At 49.0% G+C, this 24,714-nt stretch overlaps 1 protein-coding gene across 4 annotated transcripts in view; it reads right to left on the reverse strand.

Moving 5' to 3' along the window:
• Positions 1-24,714, reverse strand: part of LOC144125028 (chitin synthase chs-2-like) — a 115,948-nt gene that overhangs the window by 71,504 nt on the left and 19,730 nt on the right. Inside the window, exon 2 of one of the 4 annotated variants that reach the window (XM_077658064.1) lies at positions 13,278-13,357. The exons of 1 other annotated variant lie outside the window; for it this stretch is intronic. Coding sequence is in view for 1 of the 3 variants with exons in the window: in XM_077658062.1 (XP_077514188.1) it covers positions 2,821-2,870 (50 nt within the window). In the remaining 2 variants the exon portion in view is untranslated. Of the gene's footprint in view, positions 1-2,614; positions 2,668-2,820; positions 2,886-13,277; positions 13,358-24,714 lie in introns of those variants that run through there. 2 more of the 4 variants (XM_077658062.1, XM_077658065.1) reach the window with 2 other exon arrangements.

Consider the following 24,714-nt stretch of genomic DNA (forward strand, 5'->3'; position numbering starts at 1 on the left):
GGTCACAATAGCAGACTGTTGTGTTTTAAATTACCAAGAAAATTTTCCCCTTCTTTCACCTTTCAATTCAGAGGTAGCACAGGTTCCCGCTGAGCAAACCCAACTCGCCGCGTAATTGGCTCCAAGCGATGGGGCAAACGGACTTCAGGCCTTGCAGGTATGAGGCACAGTGCTCCGCTCACTTCGAGTCAAGCGCCTTCGGATGCTTCGGATCGCAAATGAACTTCACCACCACCACCCAAAAGCACAGAAAACATAAATGAAAACGAAACTGAAAAAAATTGGCGGTGGTTTAGCTCTGGTTAAACCTGGAGTGACGCGATAGCTACAGCTGGCTGAGTGGAACTTGGTCGCGTGACCAACCACGTGACGAACCACGTGATCATCCACGGCGCCGCGCCGCCGGCAGCGGCTCCGCACCACGTGACCGACCACGTGACAGCGTGGCGGCGCCGCCACGCTGAAGGCTCGAAATGCTACCGTATGTAGCTATCGCTACAAAACCAAGGAATTCAATCCGTAACCCAGTCAACACGACACCAGGGGCCAGATTACGCAACTGTGACAAATTCTGTCACAAGTTATTGACAGTGACGTCAAAATGACGACACGATGAAACGTCACCAGGTGACGCAACGAGAAATCAGCCAATTACAACACGGCGGCGCCCCGAGAGCATTCGAGGGACCGTCTGCTTAATGTTTTGTAAAAAGAAATAAGAAATAGCAACGATGAAAATAACTAATATTTTATTTTGACAAAACATTGTTTAAAGTTTGAAAATATTAAGCAAAACAAAAAGCGTTTGAAGTTATGCTATTAAATTGGCTGCTGGGTAACTTTCGGTGCCGCGGGGGCGTGCTGACGGCAGTAAAAAGGCCGCTTTGCACGAAAGCAGCTGTTTCACGCCATGTTATTGTTTTTTTGCGCGGCGCCTGGAATCGAGCTACTGTGCGGTTGACCTAAGTGCGCAGAAAAATGTGAACGAATGCAGTGAAGGCTACGTGCCTGCCGAGCGAACTTGCAAGGAGCGCTTGGTACGAAATCGACGAAGACAACTTGAAGTCTGTGTTGTTCGGCTCCTTTGATCGATGACAAAAATTCCAAAAGGTGAGGCGTTGCAGTATGTGACGAGTGGTTGTTTCTTTTCCCTTGTGAAACAGAAGACTACCACGAAGTTCGATTTGCTGGGAAAAATAAAGCGTTTTGCCAGCATAAGCGTGTCTTATTCATATGTAGCTGTGTGTCACAGAAATGGCGACGGAACCCATCCCCTCTGCGCACTAACTTTACAAATTGCCTCCAACACCCGGTGTACGCATTTGCTCACCGCCGGTTGCGCGATGCAGACGTACGCCTCATTACCAACGGCAGCCTAAAAGCCGCGCGTGTCAAAGAACCGCAGTCCACACAGCATCTGCCTCCGCATCGACAGCGCACTCGCACGCAAACCTCCCAGTTCATCGGCGACGTCGCTCAACCACTCCACAATCTGCTTCTCCAGTCGAAAAAGGCGTCGAAACAGCTCGTCCGGCAAGTCAAACGCGTCTTCGTGCGCCCCGCTTCGCCGTTGCTCGCGCCAGCGCAGCCGCCTCAGTCGTATCGCCGCATAAACCACCGCCATTTTCTGTCACAAACGCAACGGTCAAATTGACGGCCTCAAAACTGTGACAAAAAACTGTCAAATAGCGGCTGTATAATTCGGTGTGCAGCGTCATCACTTCTGCCACATCCGTGACGCCATCTGCAGCCACACATGACGCAAAAAAGCTACATGGCCGTCGTCCACGACCGACCAATAGGAGCGAGGCTTATTGACACCTTTGTGACAAGTTTTTGACAATTTTCCTAATTGACAGTTACGTAATCTAGCCCCAGATGTCAATCCGAAACCTCTATCATCCCGACATGCCTCGGGCATCCTTGGTGGACATGTTGGTGGACGAAGTGCAGGGCCGTCAGCGCTTCCTCCAGTTCCCACGGCGTCTCCACGGGTTCTCCACGGCGTCTGCTGATTAGTTCTGCAGCCAGCGGCGACTGCAGTTTCTGCTGAGCGTTCCAATCATTTTTATTGAGGCCCGTGTAAACTAAGAAATTATAAAACTCAGTTTTTCCTGTTGCATATGCTGGCTGAACAGTTCTTGTTGATAAGATATCCCGTTGAGTATGGCGTCGCAAAGTTGGCAATCCGGCAAGCAACCAGCGCAAATCAGTATGACAGCGTGTGCTGCAGAGTTCACCTTCGTCGGCGTTTGCGAGACGTAAGATCAGATCATCGCGTTGGCGCTAACTGCAGGCTGTCGAATCGCTAGATTATGATTTGTGAACAATCGCAGTCAAGGCGTTTTTATACGCCTCAACGGTAATTTTCGTTTGTTCACGCGTGCCACACCTGCTGCACCATGCATGCCTGGAGCGATTCGGCGGATGTGAAACACAAAAACGCCAGTGTTCTGTGCGATGTCAGCGTACGTTGAAGAAGCCCAGGTTGTCTGAATTAATCCGAAATCCTCCACTGCGTTGTCTCTTATAGCCCATGAGTCGCTTCGGGACGAATTAAACCCCACAATTCATTCACGAACCGTAGTTCACTCGCAATCCTGCTGCGACTCACCTGCTCTACCGCAAGCACCGACGAGCCTATTCGGGAGTCGTGCGCTGTCGTCGCTTTAGCCACAGAGCCTCCGCTCTTCGAATTCCCCTTAATCCCTCAACAGTAATGACATGCACCTCCCCGCTTCCACGTCACAGTGCGTCGAATACCGGTATTTCAGAGGGGCCCTTAGACACGCCGATAAGAGTGGGCGACAATTAACTTACCGGAAAGTACGCGCCGATCGAGTCGTCCGCCAACTGTGCGCGTGGGTCATAATTCTGCCAAATGTCGTTTTTGTTCGGCAATCTGCGCAGGTGTGTCTTGTGCGCACCTGCATCCGCATTCTGCCTCGTGCCCACGATCACAGCGCATATTTTAAAATAAAAGGAAAAAGTCATTAAATAAAGAGGTGCTTTTTGCTGCGCTTCTCAGGGTCACGTGATATACCTGCCTGATTTTTGGTTTTTTATGGTTTAACACCTCAAAGCGACTCAGGCTATGCGGGACACCGTAGTGCAGGGATACGGATATTTTCGACCACCTGTTGTTTTTTAACGCGCACTGACATCGCATGCATAGTATATAACGGGCCTCTAGCATTTCGCCTTCATCGAAATGCCGACCATCGCGGCTTGGATCGACCATGCGTCTTTCGGGTCAGCATCAGAGCACCAAAACCGCCGAGCCACCGTGGTGACTGACATGCATGATGCGCTCGATATTTATTCGGCGTGAAACGTAGTGGGTGCTCCTTGATTCTCGTAGCGAGCACGAGTGCGGTTGTGCTCTCTCATATCCGCTCTAAACACGCATACGCATACATGTGAGTGACGCACTCTATTTTATGTAAGGAAGTACGCCTACTCCCTTTTTGTTCATCTCTGTTTAGAGTGCAGCAAAGCGCGCACTCGCAGCTCTTGTGCAAACCGAAGCATGGCGAGGGAAACTCACACGGCTTAGGTCTCGCAGGTTGAATCAGCTCTCGATCACTCCAACTTTCAGGCAACTGATGCTATGCTGAGATTCAGCTTTTGGCGCTGTACAGCAGGCGATCGTTGTGTAAACTATCGTTAGTTTTTTTTTAGCTTGCTCCGTGAGTCGTTATCCGCCCAGTTGGTATGACCGAGCTGTTTAGATGCATTCTAACCTAAATTTCCCTTCGTTGAAACTGCGCAGCATTGACCAGCTAATCAGGCGTGTCGTTATCGGTCAAAGCGCGAACAGAAACCGTGATTAGCATATCCAGGTAGAATTATTGACGAAGCCTTTTGGCGCCAAGCTGTGTGGTGTCAGCGTGACAAAGCAAACAAAGCGTTACTTTAAAGGTTGTTACTTGTTTGTCACGCCGTGACCAGCTCACGAAACTGTCCGCCACTGAATGACAGGGTAACCTCTCATAGTTCGAGTTCCAGTAAATTGCTGTGTTTCCTCCCAGTATACAGCGCCAAGTTTCGTTGGGGTGGTGTGGGTGGTGGTGGTGAAAACATTTATTACGGATGAATAGGAGGTATGTTTGGATCAGCCCGTAAGGGACCGATCCGTACAAGCACTGGGTGGAGGACCCTAGTATGGGACCCCAGTGGCGGTTGCCGCCGCCCGGGCGCGCCCGACTAAGGCTTGTTGGGCCTGTAAGTCGTGGCAGCCGAGCAGGGTCGCCTCCCAGTCCTCCCGGGTTGGGTTGGGGATGGGGGGAATAGCGGGGTTGGAGGGGCAGGCCCAAACCATGGGATAGGTGTCACAGGACACTGCACTACAGTGTGGGCAGCTGCCACTAAAGGAGGGGTCAAAATGTTTTAGCGCTGCCGGGCACAGCAATGTATTGGTGAGAAGGCGGAGAAGGAGCCGTTCATCCGCCTTCTTCAGGCCTTTACATGGACTAGGGTAAAGGCGATGACAATTTTGATAATATGTTGTAATATCTTTGAATCTATAGACCGGATTAAAATCGGGTTCCTGATCGGATGGGGAGGAGAAAACAGCCCGGTGAGAGAGCGCGCGGGCGGCTGCGTCTGCTGCCTCGTTTCCTGCCAACCCCTGATGAGCAGGGGCCCATATGAGGTAACGGTGTGCGGGGTCCGTATCCCGTATGCAATTTTGGTATATTCGATAGGCTAGGAATGGAGTGCAGCCTTGTTCGACGTTCCGACAGGCCCCTCGCGAGTCGGTGATTATGTATTTTGAATTGGAATGTGAGGCCGCGAGAGCAATCGCGACCTCTTCTGCTTGTGTAACACTGCGGGCTCTGAAAGTTAGGCCGTTAACTGTGTTGCTGTTGTGAACTACCGCGGCCGTGTACCATCCCCCGTGGTGAGGGCCGGAGGCGTCCACGTAGTAGACACCTGCTTTGTTGCCATAATATCGGGCTAGCGCTTCCGCTCGTGCCAGGCGCCGACCATTATGGTCTTCGTGTGACCAGATGCTTATACGACGCAGGACACGAACCTCTGTCACTGATTATGACGTTTTCTTTTATATACCGGGTGTTTCAGCGAACACTTTCAAAAAATTTAAAAAATACGGTTTTTAGGGTAAATATATGGCTCTTGCGGCATAGTATTACCAGTGTTGGCGGACACCAGAAAAGCGGTGAATCATCTTAAGTAGTAAGCTGGTTAACTAATTTTACTAATTAACTTTTTTAACTAGTAGAGTTAAGCGCCTAGTTGCGGCTAGAGATCTGTGCCCGGTCGTTACTAATAGCCATATCAGTTTTTATAATTAATAATAATAATAATAATAATTGTTTTTTGGGGGGAAAGGAAATGGCGCAGTATCTGTCTCATATATCGTTGGTCACCTAAACAGCGCCGTAAGGGAAGGGATAAGGGAGGGAGTGAAAGAAGAAAGGAAGAAAGGGGTGCCGTAGTGGAGGGCTCCGGAATAATTTCGACCACCTGTGGATTTTTAACGTGCACTGATATCGCACAGCACACGGGCTCCTTAGTGTTTTTTCCTCCATAAAAACGCAGCCGCCGCGGTCGGGTTCGAACCCGCTGTGGCAAGACAAAATTTGACTTTTTCGATTAGCTACGTACACTGGGGGAGGGGGGGGGGGGGGTTGCTTGCATGTTTCGAAAGCGCGTGCATTTTCGCACGATGCAGCTAAAATTTGTCCAGCCACAGCACCGAGGATAATCGCCTTTTCGAAATTCTAAAAACTGATATGGCTATTACTAACTAACGGCTACAAATCTCTGATTGCAACTACCCTACTAGTTGAAAAGTTAATTATTAAAAAAAAAAGTCGACCAGCTTACTGCTTAAGACGATTGACCGGTTTTCTGGTGTTCGCCAGCACTGGTAATACTATGCCGAAAAGCGATATTTCTACCACGAAAAGCATATTTTTTTTAATTGTTAAAGTGTTCGCTGAAACACCCGGTATGCATTTTTAGACCCGCCCCCCCTCTCCCCCCGAGCCATGCAGCAACCTCAACTCTCTGTAGCAGTTAACGAGACATATCGATGGCAGTGAATTCAAGGCAGCGCTTCTGGGCATTTCTTGCTTGTTTATACTTTCAGGTCGCGGAAAGTACGCTGTTAATTTATTTAATACAGAGGCACTAAAGACACCGTAAAGACTCCAAGAATGCTCAGTTTTGCAAAGTTCCTTGTAACGAACGTGTGCATGAAGGTCCCTTTCAGAACGGTTATTTAACTAACCTGACATGCAATGAAAACAGACAAGCCGTGCAGTCTACCGTCCTCAATTTGACAGACATGCCTGTGACTTGCATCTCAGCTGTAACTAGCTACGATGTGGCATTGCCCTCATATATATATATATGTGTGCGTGCGCGTGTGTGTGTGTGTGTGTGTGCGTGTGTGTGTGTGTGTGTGTGTGTGTGTGTGTGTGTGTGTGTGTGTGTGTGTGTGTGTGTGTGTGTGTGTGTGTGTGTGTGTGTGTGTGTGTGTGTGTGTGTGTGTGTGTGTGTGTGTGTGTGTGTGTGTGTGTGCGTGTGTGTGTGTGTGTGTGTGTGTGTGTGTGTGTGTGTGTGTGTGTGTGTGTGTGTGTGTGTGTGCTTACTAGCTGCCAAGTTCTTGCGGGAGTGTATAATTCAGTAGGTGTTTTTTTCGCTCCAAGGATCCCATTTAAAGGCATGACACCACAAGCGCACAATGGGGCGGCGCTAGCCGCAAACATGCTATTTGTCATGGCTCACACTCTTATCTACTTTCACTGTGTGGCTAACCAAGTAACGGGCAGCTACGCAGTGAAAGTAGATAAGAGTGCGAGCCCTGACAAATAGCATGTTTGCGGCTAGCGCTGCCCCATTGTGCGCATGTGGTGTCATGCCTTAAAATACGATCCTTTTGAGTGTAAAATAAACCAGTTAGTAGCCTTCTTTTCTGTTGTGTCGTCCTCTCTCTGTGATCTTCCTAATAGCGCTACATCCAATCTTTAAATAATTCTTGCGGGAGATACCGAGAATTTCTCGACGTTTCGAAAAAATTGGGATTTCCTCTAAGACAGCCGTATGGAGTAATGCAGTTGCGCACTCGATTTTAAGAAATCTGTTGGACCACTAAGTGTAAAATTCCGGCAGGTGTCAGCTCCGGCAACTATACGTAAGCGTCAATGCTAGCGTGGACGTCGTTTCAGCAGGGATGCTTGACCGCGAGGGTGTCGTCAAGATAGTTGTCTGCGAATAGTTGGAAGATGACACGGATGCTCCTGAGGATTCGGAGCCGAGGCCTAGCCAAGTGAGGGATTTGAATGACATGCTCACGCTGTACGCTGGCTGCGTTCATGGAAGTGAAAGCAGAAAATTTCATTCATTTCATCTTTCAAGCTTTTGCGTTACAGAGGTAGGGGGAACACGATTGTGAAACAAACAGCAATGAAAAACGTAGGATTCAGTATTCAGACGGAATCAAAACACAAGATTCAAATGGAAACGCAACGCGCAGAACATTTTTTAAATAATAACTTCGCTAATACATGAAGCATCTGAATAACAAATAGAGGACTGAGAGAGCAATAAACTTTGATCAGTCAGACGATCGAAACAAAAGTAATAAAAATTTTTTGTGAAACATGTAGTTCAGGTTCAGGCTGTGGCAGATGATTCCAGCCATGGCAAGTTTCAGGCATTCAGGAATTAATTAGAAGGGAGTGTCTGTGCAGCGGGGAACAGAAACTTTCTGGGCGCGGTTGATGCAAAATGAGACGAAGGACAGTGAGTGCTTTTCTCGAGTCCTCACTCTGGATGACACAACCTTCCTTTTAACAAGAAATGAACACCTCCGGCGCCGCACACTTGCTCTCATCCCTCCGTGTGCGGTAACCTCCCCCGTGGCCTTACCCGTGCAGAGGAGGTTGCGCTTAGGAGGATCTGGGCAGGGGTTGCCCTCATAGGTGGGCAACCTCACGAGGTTTCGACCTCATGAGGTCGACCTCAACCTCAAAATGACCTCAACCTCACGTCGTGAGGTGAGGTTGAGGTGAGGTCGGTGACGGCTCGAAATTTTGTGAGTGATGTCAGCAAATCAGACCTCTACCTCATGCGCGAGTTTGAGGTTGAGTGAGGTCGTCATTCAGTGAGGTCGTAATTTTGAGGTCGAGACTTTTTGCAGTTGCCACGTCTTACTCCGACGAGTGCCGCTTCCGAAGCGGAGTTGCAGCGCATCACCGCAGATTTCATGCAATGAGCTTGGTGTTCGGTTTCCCCTGTTTGAACAACCGGATGCCACAGTTCCCTCTTAGCTTTCGGTGCTGCGCCGTAATGTCCGTTCAGTCCGAGCCTATGGGAAGACGCACCCCTCTGGTCTTCCTGGAGGGAGTGCTGCTGTCACAGCACGCCACTCTCCCTCCCCCTTGCCCCGCTGGCGTAGCAGCCGTAGCTGCCTGCCGGCCGTCGGCTCAAACCACCGGAAGCGCGCAAAGCACGTAACTCACGTTGACCCGCGATACCTTTGTTTGATGCCACAAACAAGTTCAGTCAAACTAGCATGCAATAAATTCGTCGCAACGCGGATGGCCCCAAGCAAGACTGCTTCGTATTCATGCTCGTTGCCGGCGCTGACGTCATGGCTCTTGCCTTGCAGTCGAATATAGGGGATCCTGCTGTACATAACAAGCTGACTTAACAGAAACTGGAGTAGTCAGCACAGGCGAGAGAATATGATTCAGGCTGTTCCTAACAAGGACACCTGCTGATTTGATTAAAAAAGCACGAAGCCAGAAAAGCCTGTATAACACCGTCGAAGCTTTTGATCGGTGACTTCCCCTTTCGAATCTCACACTAACTCTGTATATTCTCGTTCCGTAATTCAAGCAGATGCAAATATAATTTCACTTTTTTATCCTTCCGAATAACTTCTCTTTTGGTCTCCGGCTCCTTGTTCCTTCTCGGAAATTCGCTTCTTATGCCGAAACACCACAACACGAGGCGAACGCGCCAGCATAGCGGCGTTACAGCGGCGAAAAAATGCAAAACTATAATGAATGTATGGTGATGTGGCAGGTGACTCCTTTTCCTTTTTGTTTAATGAAGATGTGTGAATAGAACTGATTACATGCTCGCGCTGCGCTGCTTAGTCGCTCTTTCAAACCTTCTAATATGCCGTTTAATGGGGCACACTGTTAATAATAATAATTGGTTTTTGGGGAAAGGAAATGGCGCAGTATCTGTCTCATATATCGGCGGACACCTGAACCGCGCCGTAAGGGAAGGGATAAAGGAGGGAGTGAAAGAAGAAAGGAAGAAAGAGTTGCTGTAGTGGGGGGCTTCGGAATAATTTCGACCACCTGGGGATCTTTAACGTGCACTGACATAGCGCAGAACACGGGCGTCTTAGCCCCCGTGTTCTGTGCGATGTCAGTGCCCGTTCGCTACTGTTTTCGTGTGCGATTTTTGTTTTTATGTTTCTAATAATTCTCTCTTTTTTCTTTTCTCGTATGGGATCAGTTAGGTTGGCGGCCTGCCTTGCAGACGACCAGGCACTACACGTTATCTTTCCTTTAAATTTTGCGGAGTCCCATCGTTCACCTTAAACGGCTTCGCAGAATGCTCGCGCGGTGCTCGCAGGTAAAAAACGTCGAGGATGCTGGCTTACCATTGATTAGTTCAGTTATGAAGGAAAAAAAGTGATTGAGTTAAAGCAGCTTGTCTCAGACTGGTTGACGAAATGGTACCCAGAGTTCTCTTGAGAGGTATGAGTATTTAGGCTTTTTTTTTTTTATCCCGGGGTGGAGGGGCAGGCGGGGGGGCTCGGAAAAAGATTTCGCTGCGGGGAAACTTGTGCGGAGAGCCATGGTGCTCTTGACAGAGAGAGAACGGTTCACGCTGCCCACTCCAGGCCAGTTGTTTTGATTCGCGTGATTTGAATAGTCGGCACACTGCAGTGTTCGAAGACGTAATCTAGCCCTTTATTGCTTAGTGCCGCGGGATCACCGAGTCATCGGAGAATTCCCAGGATTTCGAAACTATTACCATCGCCACCTGGAGGGAAGTGACGGAAACGGGGGAGGTTCTTGACCACCCAAGAACATCAACACCATCATCCCTAATATCAGCTGCAGGTATTCCTATTTTCCCGCACAATAATTGTCGTCGGTTGCTGGGTAACATACACTATTTAATCAATACTCTGGCCACTTTTAATTTTGTAGCGGTATATCATACTTCCCCGGGCTCATAAGGATGCACTGTTAGCATCAGCATCATCGCCATCATCTCGAGAGTCAAATGCATGTGTCGTTGCATGATCTTTACAGAATGCCATACATGAGAACTGGCGCGTTTACCTGCTGGACAATCCGAATGTCATTAATGTGGACCGGGTTGTGGGCACTCTTTGTAATGCGTCATGCGCGCATGTCTAGTAATGTGGGATCCATATGGATCTTGAAATGGGGGTGGATGTGGGGCCTGGTATGACGAGAAATTTCATCGTTTTCACGTGAGTAGGTGTGATGTCATATTACAGCGTCGTCGCGTGACTAGGTTTGATGGCACATTACATCGCTTTCACGTGACCTGGTATGACGTCACACTCATACGATGTCATCGCTAATTATACTAATTAGTCTTAGCATTATCTGATTATATTAATGACCATTGATTGTTTATGTGACGTCATCATCGTCACGTTACTCGTCGGCTCGTGACGTCACATGGTGCCGTTTCTTGCAGACGCTTTTTTGCGGATATGACCTTGAAAGTGAGCCATCTAATGCTTTCACATTAATAAAAGAAGCCGCTCGCTTCTACACAGACATAAATACGACGTGCCTCTGTTGGTGCACTACAGTCGTCGCAGCTTGTTAAGTGTTTTCGAAGGCAACATACAGAGGACTGAAAAGAGCATTCTCACAATACCGGGTAGAGCTAGAAAATCGAAATATACTGATATGCGTCTGCATAACCGTCGCATTGGAAAGTACATCGACGACCAGTTTCTTTATATTCGGTAACTATTCTCACGCCTGAAAAGAATATCGTGAATACTCCCCCCCCCCCCCCTTTCCTCCCAATTTCTGGTAGGTGGTGTAGAAGGTCGGTGTTTGTGAATTGCAGGTTCGTGCGTGAATGAGCGAGAGGCTTCCAATACAAACAGGTATACACGAAGCACGCTGCCAAATATTGACACACATAATGTACTCACCGACGTACTGGTGGTAACCGCGTATGGGACACCCCTGCCCGCAGGCCATATACTCTGGGGGTTCATCCCAGATTATAAGCTTCTCCTATTGCATGCACATCAGTAGTGTCTGTACACACCTTATTAAATAATACCGTCATCATTTCGGCTTTCCTGTCTCACAGGATTCTCAGAATTGTTTTTAACTGAAAAACTTCTTAATCGCTTTTTTTTTCGTTTGTTTTTTGAGGTCCAGCAGCCGACCTCAACCTCACAGTTTGAGGTTGAGGTGAGGTTGAGTGAGGTCAGCAGTGGCCTCAGGAAAAGTGAGGTGAGGGTATCTAAGAAGACCTCAACCTCAACTGATGAGGTTAGGGTTGAGTGAGGTCGACAAATTCTTTTTAAGGGTGAGGTGAGGTCCAGATTTTTTAGGTCAAATGCCAACCTCTGGTTGCCCTAACTCCAGCCGTGACACGGAAGTGGCCGCAATTTCAAGGTCTATATCCCCGCCTCGGGTGTCCAGTCTGCAAGGACAGAAATACCGAGGCCGATATTCCCCACCTGCTGTGGGTTTTCCCAGCGCTGAAACCGACGAGAATTCGGCACTTCGCGGCAGCGGGTCTCTTGCCGAACAATCCCGATTAATATAGCGCTTGGACGCAGACACCACACCATCGCTCACTCCTTGACTTAATTGGATCAGCCAACCTTTTTTCATTTATTTAAGCATCCTCGTCATCCATAATTACATACCCTTTTATGCCCTGAGGCAATAAACATCGTTAAAAAAGACAGTGGGGGCTTTTGCGTTTGCAAGTCGCAAGTTATGGTAGTCCAGTTTGTCAAAAAGCAAGCAGTGTGATATTTTAACGCGTGTAAAACGAAATAGGGGATGAACGTTAGAGTTCACATGCGTAGAAGTAAAGTCACTGTTGAGCGCGCTAACTACAAAATGCCAATTTTAAAGAGAAAAACCAAACTTCTTAACTAAAATCGCCCGGTGAGCTAAAAGAACTCAACCCTCTGAAAGCACTGCAGTGTGATTCCGTAATAAAATGAATGACGATCAGATGGTAGCCAAAAGGCACTGTGTACCTTTTTTCACAACATATTTGATGCACGCAGTGGGAACCTACAAAAATGTATGTGCTGAGCTGAGCTAACACGGCTGCAGCTAACACTGAAAACACTCAGTGACCTCCACGTCAGCGACATCACTCATTGTCCTCACAGAGAGTGCGTCGGTGCACATGTTGCGCGGGTTTGTCGACGCTGTCGGCATTATCAACAGAGTTGAATTTGAACATATATCGTTGATGAACGCTGAGGGCAAATTCTTCTGCGGCTTAGAAATGTCAAGGTTGACCCCATTAACTTTCTCTAGCAGAGCCGTCCACAAAACCTGCCTAGAGCTCGAAAGGCGCACCGCGGAATACACTATGTTGTCTGCGAGTGGCCTAGGGTTCGAAACCTCACCTTGTCTTGCATTCACATTCCTGTGGACAGTGCTTACATCCTCGTGAGTCCGAAAGCTGTACAATGCCCGCCAGGGAGCGGTGATTGTCATAAATGCACAGCAGAGTGCGCCGTTAGGGCTCTTTAGACAACTGTGTGGACGACTAACCATGCGGAGTCAACTGGGTCGGTTAAGAAATTGTCTAGTATGGGGAGGTGGTGGCGGCTGGCTCAAGACGGGGCTAATTAGAAGACAGAAGAAGCGGATTTTCTCCCGCTGTGGACTTGCTGACCATGATAACTAGCTGTAGGGTTTCTGTGGGGTAAAACGCAATGATTTGGAGGTAATTATGTACGAGGACCTGTGGCGGATACACCGATGTCTAATGTACTGTTATGCGTTTGGTGAACACGGTAACAGATTTAGTGACACCCAGCCAAAAATAGTAAAAAAACAGGCAGAGGACGTCAGTCTTTTCCCCATTATCACATACCGAATTATATGCGAAAGAAGGCTTCAAATAAGCTCTCGTTACAGTTGTAAACACTAAAGACACGAACTCTTCAAGGACATGTAGCAAACAGTAACAATTCCTGGGTAAGTAAATACTTACAGTTGCCGCATCTTTTTACTCACCTATTAAGAAGTGATGGGTGTCGTTCAGTGTTTATCCATGCGGCGAACTTTTCCTTCTTCAGAGAATTTTTGGTGCAAAACTGTGGAGTTTTCAGGAAATTTCAGGAATTAGCTGGGGAACCAGGAGAACTTTTGAAGCTAACGATCATTTTGCCTGAAGATAAAGGTCACGACCTGGTCACAGCACCAATCCGACTACCAACGCAGGAGACTAAAGAAGAGCACGACGCAATTGATGCAGTGCAACAATCTTTTCCATACGGCTTCCTTCGAGCCATCTCAAAGCATGATGGCTACCACTGCTACTGCGCGAAGTTTTCGCGAGCCGTCTCTCTTAAGAGAGCGGCAAAAAGAAAACAAAGACAAGGCTGATACGGCGATCAGCACTGAGTGCCATCGAGCGGGCTGTGACCTGGTTGACAGCGTGTTCCTGCTATTGTTTCCTTGTTCGATCAGTTGCTTCACTCAGTGAAAGACGTTCCCGGGTTCGAACCCGACCGCGGCGGCTGCGTTTTTATGGAGGAAAAATGCTAAGGCGCCCGTGCGCTGTGCGATGTCAGTGCACGTTAAAGATCCCCAGGTGGTCGAAATTATACCGGAGACCTCCACTACGGCACCTTCTTCTTCCTTTACTCTTTCACTCCCTCCCTTATCCCTTCCCTTACGGCGCGGTTCAGGTGTCCAACGATATATGAGACAGATACTGCGCCATTTCCTTTCCATAAAAAACCAATTATTATTATTCAGTGTAAGACGTAGCTGGGGATCGGATGTTTAGAGTCTGTTAGATCGAGAACAAGAAAGTTCAATATCGCTTATTCCCTCCGTGCTCTGCAATATACTCAATGTGTTTAGGTAGATCCTCTAAGATGGAGCAAACTTCAAATCAGGATGTAATTACTCATCGGCACTCACACTAAGCCACATGGCTACGAAGGAAAGCTATACAGCTTTCGCGGAAAGTTCGTGGTACCAGAGCCTGTTCGGGAAAGTATATCTACCAGCGAAACCAACCAGGACACCTAGTGAGTATTTACTGCCTCATTTTAAAACTACCCTGTCTTGAAAGATTCTCCTAAGCAAGGGTTTCTCAAACTGGGTTCCGCTAGCACCCCCGAGTGGCCTGTCCCCCTTTCCGGTACAGTTCTGGCGGGCGGGCGCGAAACAGACACAATACCAGGTTTGTTAAAAACTCATTTCAGAGCGTTAGCTCTTTCTCGGTTCCGTGCCGTTGGTGTCTGTGCCGTCCGCGCAGCACAGACCTTGGCAGCGCGCCAAGTGCCAGTGAGGGCGCCGCGTGTTCACGTCTTGACAGGAGCGCCGGCGGCGGTGGCTCGTACGGCTAAATTGGCAGCGTGCCAAGACACCGGAAGAACACTGACGTCGCGCTGATGCCGGAGCGGTGAGCGGCAGATAGTCAATGAAAGCCGGACGAGGCGTCACATGATTCTGTGCGCAGCCCAGCCAGACGAGTTTGCGAATGTTGGGGAACGTGGCCGGTTTTTCCGCCTTTTTATCTTGGGGTTGAAGGTGTGAGCACAAGCGAGAGATGCACATTAAATAAAAAGCTGATTGCTGAAAGCTAAAAAAGAAAACAAAACGAATACCGCATTTACTCGCGTAATTTGCGCGCGCATAATTTGCTCACCCCCCAACCTTTTACCGAAATTTTTTAAAGAAAACCTTGACTCGCACATTTTTCGTTCTCTGCTCCGCTAGCCCACCAGCATGCACGCGGCTGCGCGCAATTAAGGCAGGCTTGCGAAGAACGACACGGTATCGTCGCGGTTGCCCAGCAGTGCGAGTGGTGAGGGCGGCTCGCTCGCGCTGGCGGTCGCTTTCCCGGACGAACAATGGGGAGCCTGTGCTGCCAAGGTGGCACTGCAATTGTTCCATTCGGTGACGCAAAACTGTTTTTGTCCGCCGCTTGGGCCGCTGCAAACGCGAGAACACATTCTGCGCGATTAGATACCCGCGTTTGGCTGACAGCATTCATTGGATAGCTTCTCTCGGCATAGTCCAGATAGCTGACGCACTGCACGTACGCCTTCGACAGAGCGCGGAGGCTCACGCCAATAAGCGCCTGAAGGTGGCGCAGAAAAGTACTAATAGTACTACCCAAAACTGCTTGCTCTTCACGCTAGGCAGTGTGCTATGGCGCTGCAATCGGCACCGCAAACTTCAGCGCAAGTTCCCCATTGCGCGCGCGCTCCCGAATCCGAAACTACCGAACCGCTTGCTCTTCGGTCGTTCAGTTTGCCGCTATAGGCCTCGTGCGCTGGTATGGCGGCGCCACTACCCCAGAACAATTGGCGTCACCTCATGCGCGGCGCGCGCGAAAAGCTATTCGCTGTCGCGCGAGGCCGCGGAAGGAGCCGTGAAATGCGTGCTTTCCGATGGCGTCAGCGCGTTAGAAGAAAGCTTCTTTCGGCCGCTTTTGTGCTTTGCGTCGCATGTACACTCACAAACACCATGTTTGTGTTGCAAAATTAACTAAAAGCAAATTAATGGAAGCCAGTGTCCATTCTAGGCCGTGCGTGCAGCGGTGCAAAACTTTGCCCCGAGTGGATTCGTCCAGGTGCCATCGTCTTTGCCGCTCCGCATGAGCGAGATCCTTTCCTCGGTGGCCAGAGGGTAAGGCGCCTTGTCAAGTACTGCGTTCTTCGAGTACATGTACTCCGCGATGGACTGGGACGCTTCAAGACCTCGGTTGGCCTTGAGGTCAAGAAAATCTTGCATCGAGAGCTTTCGTTTGAAACGGGAGGAGAAGGCTTCTTTCCACTCGTGCCAGGTGTCTCACCTTGTTCCGTGGGGGCTGTTCCAGTCCCTTGCGGCTCCCGTCAGACGCGTCGCTGCGCTGGCTAGCGTTAACGACTCCGCCCAGTGCGCCAGTGCCGCGATGCGTTCAACGTGGGATCGAGATCCAGAGCCGTGCACACTCTGCTGCGGAGTTCCGTCTTAAAGACGTGTCGCTCGTTGAGTGGTTCCGCACCGGTGTCGTGGCTTCGAGAGTCCTCGTCAACGCAGTGGCTAGCCGCGCCTCCGTGGTGGCGATCATTGCCAGGATTGCTGTCATACTCGGTGTCCCGTCACTGGTGGCGCATGGCGGCGGTATATGGGCACTCCCGTTCAGTCCCGTGTCGTAGGGTGAGTGGTTGTCACTAGCCGTAGGCAATCTTTCCGTCGTTCTAGCTCTCGTGCCATAAGCAGGAACTGCAAATTGTGTTGAGCTTCGTCCGGAACTCATGACGTTTTCCGTCGGCGGTGGGGCAACTAGGCTGACGTTGCCGTGCACTCCAGGTGCGCTAGCCATGGTAGCCCGAGCGAACTGCGTTCGGACGGTCTCTACCTCGGCACAGAGCTCCTTGATTGTGAACAGCGCCTCCAGGTACGCCTGCCTGTCGTCGGCGCTGGCAGCCTGGCTTGTCGTTGGCGTGTCCATCTCGTCAGAAAGTCGTCGACGAATGTTGTCTGCGAGAATTCGCGAGATCAGCTCGCCCTTGCTTCCGGAGCACTGTAGTTCAAGGCATTTCAGTTCGTCCGCAAGCTGTCTCTTCGCAGCGGTGCCCAGGAGGTTACGGTCGACCGAGGGCAGCGGCAAGTAGACAATCGCTGAGTCGGAGTCCATCAATGAGGTTCGCTGTTGGGCCGTTGCGTCTTCAGAGATTGCGTTTTACTGACATCCTGTCGGCTGCGCCATGTTATTAGACACTCATTGGATGTTGGAAAACTGATTTATTGAGGTCGCTTAAGAAAAACTTAGAAGGATGTCAGTCCACGCTTTCGAAGGAGATCGCGCCTGTGCGAACTGAGCTGCTGTCGCAGCGCCCACTCGGTGACGACTCGTCTGCTTCCCTCGGGCGCTTGTCTCTCGTTCAATCCGCTTCTTCACCCCCCCCCCCCCCCCCCCCCCCCGTCGCGTGAGGTTCCTCCTCTTGCCGTCAGGGCGCGAGAGGCGTCCACGCGGTCCCCTCTTTTCTGCGAACAGTCGGTGGCTATGGCGTGTCCGGGTGTCTTAACTGTTTTTTTTTTCGGGCACGGTGCACTCTCGCCGGGGTCTTCTTTCCCCCGGCCATAAATTTGGATAAAGTGTGTTTTTCCGAGCGTCGAAGCTGTCAACGAATTCTAGGAACTGTTTTTCCTTCGGGTGGGCAAGGAATATGCTCGTTAGCAGCATGCTGACACGGGGTTCGGGCTCGGGACCACCACTGTACAGGCGCTAGTCTTGGCTCGGAGGGATGCTATAGTAATTTCCGTGCCTGTTTCCCTTTATTCCGTTAAGAGCTGCATTCTGATTGAATGAAGCTAGAAACTGGATTCGTAGCAACTCTTTCAGCAACGTGCAGCCTTAAGTGCCAACTCCAAGGGCCCTTCCTTGGCGAACGCGCTCAGCGTCGGCGCTCTTGGCGTACGCCGGAACGGGCGTCGAAAAGGGGCACGCATCACCATGTTCCTGGTGCTGGCTCGCTTTCCCTCTCGAGCCGAGGGAGAGAATTTAAAATGTGAAGAGAAGAGGCTGGGGGGCACTGGAAGGACAACTTAAACCGCGGAGAAAAGTTCGGGGAACCGGAAAGAGCTTCATGCCATGAAGAAAAGAGTCACCGAGAGCCCCGCGAAACCGGACCCCGCTTCCGACGCTTATGGCCGATTCACACGACGGACTGTTCGCCCGCGGCCCGCGCATCACGTGTTCGTGCGTCACTAAAAACTGGCCTGCGATCCGATGACGTCAAGCGGATGCGACGGACCAAAAGAGCAGACGACGCGCTGGGTGTACCACTGTCGCCAGATTTGCAAGGATGGTCAAACTGGTTTCCCCTCCCGACCCATGACTGCGATTGAATGGGGGCAGGTGCGGCCCTTTGTCCAATTCCTCAATGGCCTTGGCCGTCTTGCTAGCCGAGTCGATCACTTCGTCATGGTAGCGAACGCAGTGCAGCTTGTCAAAACAGCGCGCCAGCTCAACGCCACTCAGTGAAATGTGGAAGCCGAAATACTGGCAAGAGTGGTAGTTGCCAGAGCTGGCGCGCGCATCTTCGCGGGCCGCCGCTAATTCCCTCGAGGGGAGAGGCACTTGAACTTCCTTCGTTGTCCAGTCCGCGGGCCGATGGCACGCCTCTCGATTTGGTGACGCACGAACACGTGATGCGCGGGCCGCTGGCAAACAGTCCGTCGTGTGAATCGGCCATTACGCGAGCGCCCGTGTGCTGGCGCCGATATCTAGCACGGTCAGATATCGGCGCCGCCTCGCCGAAGTTTGCTGGCGTCTCCAGCTGTGCGCACGCAAGACTGGTTCTGGCGTACGCCAAGAGCGCCGACGCTGAGCGCGTACGCCCATGAAAGGCCCTTGGAGTTAGCGCTTTAGGTGGTGATAATGCTCAACTTTCTCACCGGGCGTCCCTGCTTCAAATGCATGGTTGAGCGCGGAAAACAAAGCTGAAATCGAAAACTGAAAACTGAACTGACTGGCACTTGCCAAATTCCTACAGTCTGGCTTTCATTTATGCCGATGTACAGCAAGGCTTAATGAAAAAATGCTACAAAATGGAGCACGGAAGAATGCAAAAAACGTCCAAACTCCTGCGCAGAAAAAAAAATCCCAAAACAGGGATTTTATGTCTAAGTAGTGGACTTTTCCTTACAGCGTAGAACATCACTGCGTGTACTTCACAACAAAAAACAAAAGAATGCTCAGGAAAGTTTTGGCAATCGTCTGTCCCAGAGGAACGTCGTCCACGTTGAAGCAACAGGAAGAAACACTGTCGTAAAATTCATTGTAAATGGCGTCACCGGTAAACATAAATTCTGTTGTACTGTACCTATGTGGAAAGGGTATCGGTGTGCGTAATGAGACATCAATCCAGGACAAATTACTGTCCCCACTAGGTTCAAGCGCGGTCCCGGATACCTTAATATATCGGGTGATTCAACAGAGTGTGGGACAGTTATAAACCTACCGTTTGGATGCGCCTGCTGTGTCTGAATGGCGAGTAGCTGCGGTTCGAACCACAGCTGTCAAAGGTGCAGCTGTCTGTCCATGTGACGGATTTCCCTCCGCATTCAATTCCTTTTGATTATTTATCCTTTGCTCATTACCGCATAGCTATAGCTTCGTTTTTTTAAGTGAAATTTATTGCCGCAGGGCATCAATAAAGGGCGAAGGTATGATGAAATATGTATCAGGGATTAAATTAATGGAAAAAGGCTAGCTGATTTGACAAAGTCCAGTAGAGAACGATGGTACGGTCCCTGCGTACAGGCAATTTATGAAGCAGGGTTGCTTGGTGAAAGACCCGCTACCTTCAGATGCCGGATCCTTGTAGGCTTGAGAGCTGGGCAGTCCCACAGCAAGTGATGAATGTCGGCTTCAATGTCCTCGTGTTTACACATCGGACACCCTGGCCGAGGAAACAAATCTCGGTACTGAGGCCACTTCCGAGTGATGGCTGGTGTGAGGGCAACCCCGACCCGGATCCTCCTAAGCGCAACCTCCTCTGCACGGGTAAGACCGCGGGTGAGGGTTACCGCACACGGAGGGATGAGAGCACGCGTGCGGCACCGGAGGAGTTCCTTTCTTGATGAAAGGAGGGTATACTGTCCAAATGAAGGAACCGAGGCAGTGATCAGTTTGGATTCGCAAGGCGGGGCGCTAAATCTGCCTGGCTTTGATAGGTCAGCAGATCCCGTGGGACCCACTCAATACGTACTGGCTGCGGTTATAGCTTATAGCGGCTGCGGTACTGGCCGCGGTGTAGCTTCGGTTGATAATAATAATAATAAGAAACAGCCTTTCCAAATCGACCACATAGCTCGACTAGAACACCCGCGTTGCATTTGGTTGTCACACATGACCCGCTCGAGCGTGACCATGGCGACTCAGTGTAAGCATTAGCATTTTTATTTTTGCAGGAACCACATGCCTACCCGCCGAGCGCGGCGAAATAGGTCTGCCATATGCAGGAGTAGTTTCGCTTTAATATTTCGTTTAATATTTTAGTTCAATAATTTTTTTTAGATCTAAACAGGGTGCAGTTTCAACCGGGTAATTCTCGTTTGGGATCCCGAATTATGCCGTTATTATTGCTCGTAAATATAGTGCACTTCAACGAAAGAACGTGGACGACTGGTTTCCTGACCAAAATAAATGTATACACGTTTGTTTTGCGGCGCTTATTTCTTGCTCTAGACTTGACGTGTTTGCTAGAAAAAAAAAGGGTTCTCAAACGTATGCCGATGTACAGCTTGAGCTGGCGGGGAGGAGATCACTGAACTTATATCGAAGCTGGCGAACCTGGAAATTCTGCCGGTCATATGTCAGAATTCCGCGGATAAGGATTGATATAACGAGGAACGAAGCCCATTCCACGTCCCTTATTTGGTGTACTGTCTCTGCTGTTGATAATAGAGAGGAGGCAGCTATATATCTAGTGCTGCCAAAGTAAAAACAAAGCTGCCTTTTCGACACAGTGCGCGACCTGCGCCGATTATACTTATCGCTCCAACTCCACTACCACACACGGTGCGCTGAAGTTTATCACGCGTGTTTGCCTTTATGGAGTGTAGCGGAAAACGCCTTTTGTGCGACAGCCTTCCTCTTGAACTTGCGATAACGGGCAGCTTCGCCATATTCAGTAAAGCCGGCCACGGAATAGTTGGTCGCGTTATTACACGGTTCTCGCCTGCCCGTCAGGCAGTCATTGCCAGCACGCTATAGCCCACGCAGTGCAACGGCTACTCTGACGTAGGGGCACTGTTCAGAGGCGGTGGCTGCGGTAATTTCGTGGCGAGAAATGGCCAGGATCAAGGCAGAGTTGCCTGCTTTGAACCCAGTCCGACCGCTGTCCCCAAAACATGACGCGTCTGAAACAAGTTTAGCCACTGACGCTTCGCTAATGAACGCCTAGCTGTTAAACAAGTTAATCCTGATTATTTTTAGCAGTGCTGCTGTTTGTTTATTCCCAGTGCTGAGCTTTTCTGTAAAGTTTTGGCCTTGAGAGCAGAATGAATAAGAAATAGGTAAAGCGAAGAGTGCTCATGGGCCGGGCATCGTTTCTTAAATAGCAAGATATAGAGGCCAACGATGATTTCTTATTGTCCAGAGTTCAATGTTGCAAGTTCTTGCTTGTTATTGGCGAATATAAAGTGCTCACCACCAGTTGCAGTAACATTGTTTTTTGTACTTTGTTCAGTCCCCTTGGTGGCAGTGCGAAAACTTGGTCTTTTCGATGACTACATTGGACGGGTAAATTTCAACGGCTGTGAGGAGATTTTAAATGCGGATTTTATTTAATCTTCTGCGACAAATGCTGAACTCTGCAGATATACGAAAACAGGTTTCGCAACATTATACATAACCAAAACCGCATTCGTGACTACTCCGCCATATTAACGATGCTTTCATAATAAACATTCCCGATTCAAATGTCATCTCAGGTGTGGTAAGAAATACATATAAGGTATTACCTAGCGATTTTTCTAATGAGTGCACACTCGGCATACACACCCGAAACACAAGAGGACATTCGCTTAACCGAAACAGACAAATTTATTTAGTCTAGATACATTTCGTGACAATATAGCTATGACAGGCTAGGTCAGAAACCCTGAGCATAAAAGACCCTGAAGCCACTTGCAGTTGTTTTCTCGAAAACTTTCAAGAATGCTTACGACGAAAGTTTTTTGCATTGGATATTTAGGCCGTCGAAGAGGAAACCGTGAATTACGGGAGTGAGCATGTCTGCAGGCCACAGGTCAACGCCATGACAAACCTGTTCCTGCTTTTTGCGCAGATATGCTGCTACTATATAGGCTCGACTGGGCCGGTCAGCACACTCGATGAAGGAACATGTGTCACACCATTGCCGGTTTCTACTGAGTCTACGCGCCCAAATTGCCGTGTTACGACGATGTCTCGGCGGCACCGCCCTCAACTTCTTCGGGCCCTGCTTATGTAAGAGGCTCACCTTACATCGATAACTTCTACGGGGATGTCAGCGGGCCGCCGGTCCACGCCATGACAAACCCATTCCTGCTTTCTGCGCAGGTAGACACTGAGCTTTCCGCAACAACATCTAGCAACCGTTGTCTCGCTCTGCTGGCGTGCCACAAAAGTGTCTACCTGCATGCGCAGGATATTCTGTTCTCATTACTGCTGCTGTGACGATGTCGAGGTAAATTCTGGACAGAATTCTCAGCAGCTACTGTTGCATCTTCTAGATGGTTAGAAAAGTATGCAGGGAAGACTTGACGCAGTGGAGGCAAATCTCAAACAGGTTGAAGAGTCAGCAGCAGTTGTGAAAAAAGTAGATACAATGGTCACCGATATTGGAAAAGCGGTTAAACCATAAAGAGAAAGTTGGTTGACATCGAAAACAGAAGTAGGATAAATAACCTCAATTTGTTTGGTATTCCTGTGCTCGCAGAAGAATCGTCTTCTTCACTTATGGAAGATATCATTGATGGGTTGTTCCGAAATAATCTTTGTGGGCATGTATCTTCAGTAGAAAGGATACACAGAATTAGCGAAAAATAAACCAAGAAAACCACGGCCAGTAATTCTGAAGCTTATTGGTCACCGAGAAAAAGTGAAGGTTCTTAAAAGCTGCTTTAAGACAAAGAAGCGAATATAATATATCTGTTGGTAAAGACTTTTCAGCAGCCATGAGGCCAGTCAAAAATGTTTAGGGGAAGTACGACTGGCATTAGAGGGCAGTGAAGAAAGGCCAATTTGGTCTAAGACAAAATTAAGAGACAACGAAATGTTTCATTCATACGGAACCCAAACAAAAACGGTGCCTTCCGTTGCACGTTTAACCGCGTCTAAAGAAACACCGTAATCCGAGATCCGCGCAAAAAGTACATTTTGTTTTCTCAACGTAAATGCTCGTAGTATAGCTAACAATACGGAAGATCCAGAAAGCATCATTGTGGTCCATATCCAACACATTATAGTTATCACAGAAACTTGGTTACATCGAGATACGCGTAATGTCGTAATCGCTCCGGCACGTTACGGAATTTACCTTAACGAGAGATTTTCGAGGAGGTGGCGTTGCCACACTTTTTAAGGAGTCATTGAGTCTGTCCAGACTGCGGGACCCCGTTGTAATTTAGTACGTTGTTAATCGTGCTCTGGAAGTGTTTCCACCTCCTTAATGGCGCATTAATCGCCCTCCAAACTCAATCCTAGCATTTTTTTTAAAGCCTGAATGAATTTCTATGCGGGTATAGGAACCTATCACGTAGCATTTTGTTGACAGATGATTTTAACGTTCAAGATGTTGACTGAACTAATGAGTTCCCAGACATGCGCACTCGTTCTTTTGCACCCTCTGCTGACCTAAGCCTATCACGTAATTTAAGGCAATTAGTTAAACTAGACTATCTACTGGTGTTCCAGTGGAAGTGTGGCGACTTCATATTTATTCCTTGTCAATAACATAGTTATTGGCACGACTCCAAGCATGCTCATTTTTTAGGGCCTTTCAGAGCACAAAATGGTGCCCTTTAATATAGAATTCGAGAATGTTTCAAGATTAGAACAAAAGGTTGTTTTCGGTGTATGTGCTCGTCGCGTTGGACAATACGTCTCCTTTTGTTTCCCCACATGTATGCAATAGCACATCTTCCGCTAAGCTAGGAGTGTTTTTCAAATATTTAGTGACACGCTTGTATAAGCTGTTTCATTCCACATAAAACGATAGCAACACGCGTTTCCAAGCATTGTATGACAAAGAAATAGCCCTTACAGGTCGTGAGGTGAAAAAAGCACGGAAACAATACCAATGTCAATGTCCTTCCCTGGCAGGTGCATCATGCTTATCTGAATTGCCTCTGCTTCTGAGAAATCTCGCAGAAAAATCAAAGTTTGGGTTTAAAAGAGCTTGTTGTTGTGTCCCCGGCCGAATTTTATCATCAGTTGTCGCCAAAGAGCAATCTGCTTCGAGTCTCTTCATAAATGGCACTGCCTTAACAAAGAAGGAACAGCTGATGCCTTAAACCTTTATTTCCGTTGTTTTCACAATGGACGATGATACCTCTCCGGCATTCACTGCATTTCACAAAATCCCTCCGATAAGTGATATATACGTTAGTGACGATAGCGTACGAATGCTTCTGCTCAGTCTGGATGTCAAAAAGTCTTCGGGAATTGACGCCATTCCTTCTACCTTTCTTTTTCCTCACGCTTATGTCTAATATTCGAAAAGTTATTGTCACATTCAGAGCTTCCAAGTCATTGTAAACTTGCTAAAATTACACTGATACAAAAAAAAGCAGCACGGGTTATCAATGCAATTGATGCAGAGGGGAAAGCGTTAGCATGTGGGTTCCGATTTCGTGAGAGCACGGACTCGTGGCGCCCTCTTCGCTCTTTGACGCAAACTGGCGCGTGCGCCTCATATTTGTGGAAGGAAGGCTGCTTGTCATGCTTTCCAGT

This window comes from Amblyomma americanum, chromosome 3 (assembly GCF_052857255.1).
Source record: "Amblyomma americanum isolate KBUSLIRL-KWMA chromosome 3, ASM5285725v1, whole genome shotgun sequence".
Classification (NCBI taxonomy): Eukaryota; Metazoa; Arthropoda; class Arachnida; order Ixodida; family Ixodidae; genus Amblyomma; species Amblyomma americanum.